Here is a 10024-nt window from a genome sequence, read left to right as displayed (position 1 = left end):
CCCCCATGGCTTCAGGTCCAAGACCGAGAAAAGTGGGGCAGCAGAGAAAGAGGTAACCTGAAGGACAGTGCCTGGGTACTGTATGCACTGGACTGTGGCACTATGATAGCTGCTTACCTGGGGTAGGCTGCCCACCCAAATGGCATCCACGTCATAGGTTAAACCAGACACTGATGTTAAGCCAGATGCTGGTTTAATGTCCAAGTGAAAAACCAAACTGGTGGCAGCCTTAACACATCTTCAACGAGCAGCACTGGGTCAGAGGAAGGGCAGACTGAAGTGCTCTGGGTCAGAATACAAGGGGGTCGGAGGGAAAGGGACTTAATGGTGGGGGTCTGCTACAGACCACCCAACCAGGGAGAAGAGTTAGACCGGGAATTCTCAGGTCAGCTCATGGAGGCAGTTAAGTCAAAGGATGTGGTCATCATGGGTGACCTAAACTATCCGGACATCTGCTGGGTACAGCAGTCGGGCAGGTCTGACCACTCATGTAGGTTCCTAGCCGTGTTACAGGACCTCCATCTAACCCAGGAGGTGCACAGTCCCACCAGGGGAAATGCCTTGCTAGACCTGGTCCTGGCCACAAGTGACGACCTGGTGAGGGGACTGCGGGTGCTCGATCGCCTGGGCGATAACAATCATCATCTACTGGAATTCACCATCCAGCACAGGGTGGCAAAGGCCTGCAGCAAGGCAACAGCCCTGGACTTCAGGAAGGCAGATTTCATTGAGCTAAGGAGAATAGTTGGGGAGGCACTGAGGTCCCAGAGGGGAGGGGAGTTGGGACTCCAAGAAGAGTGGTCGTTCCTGAAGGAGATGATCCTCCAAGCTCAAAGGGTGACAATTCCCACGTGGATCAAAGGGGCAAGAGTGCTCAAAAGCCCCCATGGCTAACCAAAAGCATCCAGGAATGTCTCAAAGCTATAAAAGAAGGCGTACACCCAATGGAAGGGAGGGGCCATCACCAGGGAGGACTATACCTCTGTTGCTCGGGGCTGTAGGGGGGCGGTCAGGAAGGCCAAGGCGGAGATGGAACTGGGACTAGCTACCCGGATCAAGTACAACAAGAAATCCTTTTTTGAATACATAGGGGTAAAAAGAAGGTCCGGGTAACGTGGGGCCTCTGCAGGACATGCTAGGAAATCTAGTCATCTCACCAGTTGACAAAGATATCCTCTTTAACAATGTCTTTGCCTCCATTTTTCTGAGCAGGGACCAGGTCATCCCCCCCACCGGGATCCCTCACAGACCCAGGGGAGGTGCAGCCAGGGCCAGGGTCAAATCAGCAGGTCCTGACAATCTCCACCCCAGAGTGCTGAGGGAATTAGCAGAGGTCATTGCGGGACCCCTGGCACGGCTTTAAGAGCACTCGTGGTGCTCTGGTGAGGTGCCAGAGGACTGAAAAAGGGCCAATGTGGTCCCCATTTTCAAAAAATGGAGGAAGGAAGACCCAGAAAACTATAGGCCCGTTAGTCTTATCTCGATCCTGGGGAAGTTCTTTGAGAAAATTATCCAGGAGCACATGTGTGAGGGGCCAGCAGGGGAGATTATGCTTAGGGGCAACCCATATGGGTTCATTAGGGGCAGGTCCTGTCAGACCAACCTGGTGGCCTTCTATGACCAAGTCACAAAATCCTTGGATGCAGGTGTCACAGTGGACGTAGTCTTTCTGGGCTTTAGGAAGGCCTTCGACACTGTCTCTCACCCCATTGTGGTTAAAAAATTAGGAGATTGTGGTGTTGATGCCTACACAGTCGGATCCGTTGCCAATTGGCTGGAGGGCCGCACCCAGAGAGTGGTGGTGGATAGGTCATATTCGACCTGGAGGGATGTGGGCAGTGGGGTCCCCCAGGGCTCGGTCCTCGGGCCCGCACTGTTCAGCATCTTCATCAGCAACTTAGACGAGGGGGTGAAAAGCATCTTGTTCAAATTCGCAGATGACACATCTTAGTGGGGAGAAGTGGGCACGCTAGAAGGGAGTGACAGGCTGCAGTTGGATCTGGACAGATTACAGGGGTGGGCGGATGAGAACAGGATGGGTTTCAACACTGACAAGTGCAAGGTGCTGCACCTGGGGAGGAAGAACCAGCAGCAGACCTACAGGCTGGGGAACTCCCTTCTCGTCAGTGCAGAGGCAGAAAAGGATCTTGGAGTCATTATTGATGCCAAAATGAACATGGGCCGACAGTGTGGGGACACAGTAAGGAAGGCCAACCGTGCCTTGACATACATCCACAGATGCATCATGAGCAGGTCCAAGGAGCTGACCCTCCCCCTCTATGCGACACTGGTCAGGCCGCAGTTGGAGTACTGCGTCCAGTTCTGGGCGTCGCACTTCAGGAGGGATGTGGCCAGCATGCAGAGGGTCCAGAGGAGGGCCACCCGCATGATCAGGGGGCAGCAGGGCAGGCCCTACGAGGAGAGGCTGAGGGACCTGAACCTGTTCAGCCTCCACAAGAGAAGGCTGGGGGGGATCTGGTGGCCGTCTACAAACTGGCCAAGGGAGACCGGCAGGCAATGGGAGAGTCCCTGTTCCCCCGAGCACTACTGGGAGTAACAAGGAATAACAGCCATAAGTTGATGGAGAGTAGCTGTAGGCTAGATATCAGGAGGCGCTAATTCACAGTCAGGGCGGCTAGGATCTGGAACCAACTTCCTAGGGAAGTGGTGTTCACTCCTGCCCTGGGGGTCTTCAAAAGGAGGCTGGATGATCACCTTGCTGGGGTCGTTTGACCCCAGTACTCTTTCTTGCCATGGCAGGGGGTTGGACTTGATGATCTGCTCAGGTCCCTTCCGACCCTACCAACTATGAAACTATGAAACACAATCATGCCATCAAACTTGTGCTACAGCATTGCCTAGGGGTGTGTGAATCACCCATCCCACCCCATTGCTTCTGACCATTGTGCAGGTCTGGACTTGAGCAGCTCAGCTCCATTTCTGAGATGTGAATTCAGGCTGAAGTGTAGACTCAGACATTTATGTAATGTGCAACTTAAGAATTTAGGTGCCTGCGTCCAGGAGAAGAAGCCACAAACTACCCCAGGTTGGAGGTAAGGTACCTCTCCATCTTTCTCCAGGTGAAGCTGTGCCACTCTATAGAAAGATTTTAGAGGACACAAGATGAAAAAAAACCCCAATAGACCAAGCCTTGGAAAAAGCTTACCCAGCTTGTTTTCCTATTGCCTAGTTGTGAGGGCCCTTGACCAAGAAGGGGAAGACCTTGTTTCTAGACTCCCCTCAGCTAGGTGTGGAAGTCATTTGAGCCCACGATTCCTATTGCTTAAAACAGTGGTTCTCAATCTTTTTGGATTCGAGACACCCGTTGCTGGACACAATGCAGTGTTTGTGAATTGAATGGCACCAATTTCAAAAAATGATTAATGTATTACAGTGCTTACCTCCTGCCAGAGGGGCTGGGCAATCATCCAGGCAGGAATGAGCTTGAGCCTGTGCTTATCTGCCTGGGCACCCTGGTTGAGAATCACTGGCTTAGAAACAATGCCCTTGCCTTGTGCTGCAGCTAGTGTATTGTCTGAAAGGAATTACAATGTCATAGGGTCAGAAGAAAAGCAACTGAGAGGAAGCCTGGCTTTGTGGCCTAGTGAGGAGGGCATACTCATTGGCTGAAGAGGGCCCTGGCCTTGCTCCCCATGATCTTCAGGGATTTTAGGCTACACCTATTTAATGCATAAGCAGGCTGAGGGGCTAGAACTGAGGAATGACCGTCTCCTAGGAAAGCCATCACCATTTGACTACAGCATCAGCTTGTGTTTCCTTGCTCCCATGAATCTTGCATTTGGGTGCACCTAGGGGCCAGCTTCACCTGGCAGGGGGGAAGAGACACCAAGCTACCTAACCCACAGCCTGGTGGCTGGGGAATATCTCTGAGCAGTAGGTTCAAGTCCCTTGGAGTGCTATGTGCAAGCGCACTTAAAACAGCAAGAGGAGAAAACCAGATCCTTTCCTTGCCCCTGTATTGTAAAGAGAAAGCAGGAAAGATGTTATTTCTTTACCATGTTTGAATAAACAAGACAATTTAAAATAAGAATCAAGCCAACATTCCCATGAACATTTATTCTTGCCAGCAGAGACTAATGAAGTACAGGAGCTCCTTGCTAAAGATGAGCCATAGTGAGGAGACACCTCATTAATCTGAAGGCAGGCCCTTGTTGTCCTGACTGTCAAACTTCCCCAGTATTAATGACCTTGCTGTCTCCATATACACAGGTCTTTGGCATAGTAGGAGAGGTGATGGGATTGTTTAGTGTTGCTGTGCACTTTGAAGCCTCTTCATTTTCATTTTCTGCCTTCTAGCCAGTCTCAGCTTTTTGGTCTTTAAGAAGTTGTCTTCTAACTGGTACAAGAAATCTTCAATTATTCCAACCTGCAAAAGTAAACAAATGATGTCAAAGTTACATTCCTCTTGCATATAAATTCAAGAATCCTCTAAAATAGGTATGTTCTAGCTAAATAAACGGTGTCATTTTTGAGGAGGGAGGGGATGGGAGAGTGCTCCCAAAGAAGTGGCTGGTGCAATTATGCCTAATTTCATTTTTGCCCCTTTCCATTGGGATTCAATTGCTTTACCAATGTGGACTAGACTCTTTCAGTGAGTTCTGCACATTGAAAGTAAGAATTTATCACAACACTGTCTGTAAATGGCATTGAAAAACAGCCACTTTAAAAAGAAGGCATGATGAGGAAATTAATCTCAAGCAAGTTTCTCTGATAAGGAAAGAATGCCGAAAAAGAACAGAGGCTTCTGGCATTTATATGCCGAAAGTCAGCACAGGGAGAAAAATGAGTATTCCACATTGCTATGGCAAGAGCCATTTTTCTATTAAATCAAAATGAAGTTCTGAATAAATACATTTTCCTATGAAATATCTTTCAGCAGGGGATACAGCAAAAGAATAAAAGATGCACAACAATAATTCCTGAAGCCATCAGTCTTCTCCACGAATAAAATCATAATTATTCTAATAAATGGCACTTTTCGACACACGCATGTTTTTCTGTCAACAACCTCTTTAAAACAATCCGAACAGCATATACAAGTGGGACGGAGCGCAGGTGTTCTATAAACACGGACGTAGTCATATTTACTTGGCTATCCCTGCCTACAGGTTCAGTTTATTCATCTCCACTGTCATCCGCTGACGTGCAGCATTCCCATAAGGGAGCGCAAGATCCAAGTGAGTTTAAACTTACTTATAGACATGCCCATAGACCCTATATAATGCAAGCATCTAAAGAATCAATCTCCCAATTGCATTCTAAGCTACACTCTTTTAAAGAAAAGTCTTAATCTATCATTTTGACACACATTCAGTGGAGCGTTGCTTTTGTCACAACAGAATGGCTATGAATTAGTCTGAGCAGAGCTTACCATTGCATTTATTCATAAACTGGGCTGCTTGTGCAGTCCTGCTATGCTCCTGAAGCTTGGCTCTAAGCAGCTTTATTAATCCGTGGCTATGTCTAGTGATGGTGGTGGTTGGCAGGGGGGAAGCTGTAAGTGCAAAAGACTGCAGGGAATGCTTCTCCTGTGCTGCCTTTCTAAGGTCCAACAGTCTCCATGATGTGGAGGAGTCACTGCCTTTGCAGTGTAGAGATTTTCAGTGGGACATCCATGCTCAGCACTTTGCTAGAGGGCCCCATGATACCCAAGCACAGGGTTCTCAGATCCCATAGGAAACCTGCTGGGTGTCCATATATAAAAAAGCTCTACTACAATAACAATACATATGTGCTCTTACCAAACCTGGGGCCTCACTGACAGAGAGAGAGACTCTCAATCCTGGAGCATGTAGAGTTGACCCAACCAAAAGGTGACACCTAAACAAAGCTCACAGGTGTTCAAGGTCACACATAGGAAGTCTGTGGCAGATCTGGGTATCAACCCTCAAGACCCAGTGCAGTATTGTTAAGCACAACAGTGTCCTGCAACATTACTCTGTTTTGCAAGGCCTCTTTGCTTTTTCTTGAGGTCAACATCCTTCTTTTGTTTCTCCAATAATTTGGAGGGGAGGAGTTTGACAGCAGGAAAAACAAATCTCAGCACTCTTAGCACCCCCCCCCATTTTCAAATAATTGTTTTGAATACTTATTCAAAATAGGTTACATGGCAGAGGAAAAAGGGGGAACATTTCTCTACTAAGCTCTTGAGCTATAAGAAAATGGTGCTGCATTGACCTTGTGGTTTATAATATAACCAGAAAAACCTGGATGGAATCGGGTTCAGATCACAAATCACAACTCCTTCGCTATTATGCACCACTTATATTTAACACACCTGTCAGATCAAGACCCCAGAAGATCATAGAATATGGCATAGCAAGGGTGGAAATACCAGCTGCTTGCATAATTGCCATGTTACTGACACAGCTGATGATATTATTTGCACAGCAGTGATGGCATTCAAACAATATCTGACTTACAATTATAATATAAGCAGTGAGCCTAAGCACGATTTAGATTACCGGATGAACACAATGAAAGTACATTCCTTTGACAAGATGAGTGGAGGGGGAGGGTGGGGAGGAATGACTTAAAAATGTCTTTTGGTGGCTGCTGTTTTCAGCAGTGCTTAGTCATGGCTTTTACCATGCACATCTCTTTTAAAAAGGTAAACTGGAGGCATTATGTTCTTCCTCTTTGCCTTGATTTAAAACCTTTTGGCATTTGTTCTTCTGTCTTTAAACTGCAGAAAAAAAACACCTTAGTGACTCTCACTGGGGTGATGGAGATTTTAAATCAATAGTTTTGTTTTTCTGATGATTGTTCAAAATGTAACCTATGGATGGCAGGCTGAAGGGCACAGCCAGCAAGTGGCACTCGATAGGTTACTGTCACAGAGCAGTGCTTTTTGGAGGTAGTAGCCCTGTCTATTGCAGAAGATATCAGAAATACTGGTTTCTTATATTCAAACAGTGTAATAATGAATTTTGATGTCTACTGACAAGGTTAAATCCTATAAGTATAAACCAAAACCTTGCATTCTTACCCATGGAAATCTACCACTGAGATTCAGACTTGCACAATTTGGCCTACAGACTTGGTGCTTGTGAATATTTTTAATGATTATCATGTGGCTCATTTCTGGTCTGATCCTATGCCCACTGAAACCCATGAAGGTAAACTTGTCCCTTTCAACTTCCTTCCTCTGCTATCCATGCCATATCGATGCAGGATGATCCATATTGATGTCAATGGCGGGATCAGATGCATTAGGACTGGCCCATGAGAGAAGCCTCACAGTAAAGCTCCTTAATTTCTTCTCTACAGATAAGAAAGTGCACTTCATCTCTGTGTCCAAATGAACACAACCTCACGGGGCCCTGTGCTGAGGTACAAATCCCAAAGTTTTTGATGACCTGTGAGCCTACAAGGTCAGATTATTGGACTTCCAGCTGTGCTTTATTCTGGAGCTACACTGAGCTGCGCCTTCTCAAGTGCCCAGGCCATTTCTTCCTGCCTTCTTGTAGTGGCAGCAGAAACTGTTTCTGCTACATGCATTTCAGTTGAGAACAGCCCGAGCTCATGCCCTTCAGGCTAGACAAGGCCTATCATGGTTGCTACCCTCTCTTCTTTGGTAGATCTCCATCTAGTGTTGTTCCCAGTCCTCCTTTTTCTTATAGGGTCACTCCAAACTGGCCCCAGTAGTCAGAGGAGAGTAGGTGAGATGGGGAAAGACATTACAGCAGGAAGAACAAAGAGAAATATGGGAAAGAGCTGAAAGAAAGATGTTCTGGGAAAGAGATGGAAGAAAAGGCTAATCATCCGTGCGAAGCAGCAAATATTTGTTTCGGATTTGGCTGATTAGGAGGGACAGTGATTCGATTCACTGTCCTGATTCAATTTGGCTGATTTGGAATTGGAGCTTTGGCACCGATTTGGAGATTCGGCCAAGACTAAAGAGGCAGCAGTCCTCGACAACACTGGACACAGCTGCCTCCAGCTGGTACGTTTGTTGTGGTGGATGGAGGGAGGAGGGAAAGGGTGTGTTGGGGGGGCAGATCAACACCCCCACAGAGAGGGAGGGATTGGAGCTGGGGCTTGGACAAGCTGCCCAGCTGGGGTGGGGGGCTCCCAACACTGTGCACCACTGCGTGCCAGTGGTCTGGGAGCTGCTCTTCTGGTGGCTCCTCTGGCGGCTTTCACTGCCAATTCAGGGGGCACGGGAGTGGGTGTTTGCCCCTGGATCTGCGTGGGGTGGGCTGGGCTGGGCTGCACTCCAGACAGGCAGCAGAGGCACTGGGAGCAGGGGCTATGCCCTCCCGCCACTCGCCCCCCTGGGGCAGGGAGACATGGGACAGTGATGCTGCACTGTCTCTGACAAGCAGCGTGGAGCAGCGGAAGCTGCTGCAGCCTCCCTGTGCCTCCCAGAGAAGCTGTGGCTTTGCCCCGCCACGGCTGGGTAAGCAGCGGCAGGGCATGGGGACGGGCGTATGCACCTAGATTGGGGCAGGGCCCGTGGCAGGAGCTATGGGGAATTTTGGGGTGGGTGCAGCCCCCTATAGCCCCCTCTCCACTGCTCTCTGTGGGGGGGCAGAGCCAGGGCTGTGCTCCAGGCTGAGGCTGGGGCTAGCTACCCAGAGCGCAGCCCTGGCTCCACCCATCCTGCAGACAGCAGCCTGGTGGCAGGTGGATCTTGCCTCCTGGAGCGCAGCCCAGACCAGCCTGCTCCACGGAGATCTGAGGGCACATGCCAGCTCCCATGCCCTCCTGGACTTGGGGAGTCCCCCTCCCCAAGTCCCATGCCCCCCTGCCCCAGCTGGGCAGCTTGTCCCAGCCCCAGCCCCAATCCCTCCCTTGCTGTGGGGGCGTTGATCTGCCCCCCCAGCCCCATACCCCTTCCCTCTGCCCTCTGCCCACAACAGACTTACCAGCTGGAGGCAGCTGTCTCCAGCATCGTGGAGGACTGCTGCCTGTACAATATGTGGCTGAGTCTCCAAATCGATTTGGAGGCTTCCAGATCAATTCAGACCTTTTAATGGGTCTCCAGATTCAATTTGGATTTGTAGATGCAGCTGCTGAATTGGGCCAAATTTCCTTAGAATTGAATCGGCTACCGAAGCTTTGCCCAGCCCTACTAATCATATAGCAAATTCTGCAGCGGGTCCCCTCCCCATCACATCCCATCACATCACATTGACAGGCTGCGAGTGCTATGGCAGCTTACACCAAATATAAAGATCGAGTCTTTTATGAGATGATGACAGCATGATATAGGAGCGGTCAATTGGGGATCCTAGGAGCTGGTTAGTGGAAAAATCATGGAATTTGACACTGAGAAAACATGAGAGAAAATCTGGGACTGTGGGGTAAACATATCAGCTGCTACAGTTTTAGAACAGATGTTAGTATTTCACTCATAGTTGCATAATCACAGCTAGCAAACACTCCCCTTTAGCTATATAGGGATCTCTATGCCTATGCCAAAAGTATAGCTATTTTGAGCTATACTATCTGCAGTGTAATGAAAGATCACCCAGTATCAGTTTACGGCTGGATTTGTGTTTAGGATGTTGTCTTTGAAATCATAAGTAGGTGCTTGCACCACCTCTAGTGACAGTCTATTCCAGACCTTGGGGGCTCGGACTGTAAAGAAGTTCTTCCTTATGTCCAGCCTGAAATGGTCTTGCAGGAGTTTGTAACTGTTTCACCTTGTCATCCCTTGGGGCGCTCTGGTGAACTGATGTTCCCCCAGATCCTGGTGGTCACCCTGATAAACTTGTAGGTGGCCATCAGATCACCCCTGAGCCTGTGCTTTTCCAGGCTGAAGAGCCCCATAGCTCTCAGCTTCTCATCATAAGGCCTGTTTTCCTGACCTCAGATCATGCGTGTGGCTCTCCTCTGCACCCTCTCAAGCTTCTCCACATCCTTTTTGAATTGTGGAGCCCAAAACTGGACGCAGTACTCCAGCTGCGGCCTCACAAAGACCGAGTACAACGGGAGAATGACGTCCTGGGATTTGCTTGAGAAGCATCTATGGATGCAAGCCAGTGTTTTGCTCACT

General features: G+C 48.8%; 1 protein-coding gene across 1 annotated transcript in view; it reads right to left on the bottom strand.

The window, feature by feature from the left end:
* Window positions 1–4070: 4070 nt before the first annotated feature.
* SPATA16 (spermatogenesis associated 16) overlaps window positions 4071–10024 on the bottom strand; it is a 147102-nt gene continuing 141148 nt past the window's right edge. The window contains exon 11 of the mRNA XM_006021729.2: window positions 4071–4387. Within this exon, the coding sequence (XP_006021791.1) occupies window positions 4265–4387 (123 nt within the window). The 3' untranslated portion in view covers window positions 4071–4264. The remainder of the gene's footprint in view (window positions 4388–10024) is intronic.

This window comes from Alligator sinensis, unplaced genomic scaffold (genome assembly GCF_000455745.1).
Source record: "Alligator sinensis unplaced genomic scaffold, ASM45574v1 scaffold379_1, whole genome shotgun sequence".
In the NCBI taxonomy this organism is placed as follows: domain Eukaryota; kingdom Metazoa; phylum Chordata; order Crocodylia; family Alligatoridae; genus Alligator; species Alligator sinensis.
Note: the sequence above shows the minus strand (reverse complement) of the source record. Positions and strands in the feature narration are given on the sequence as shown.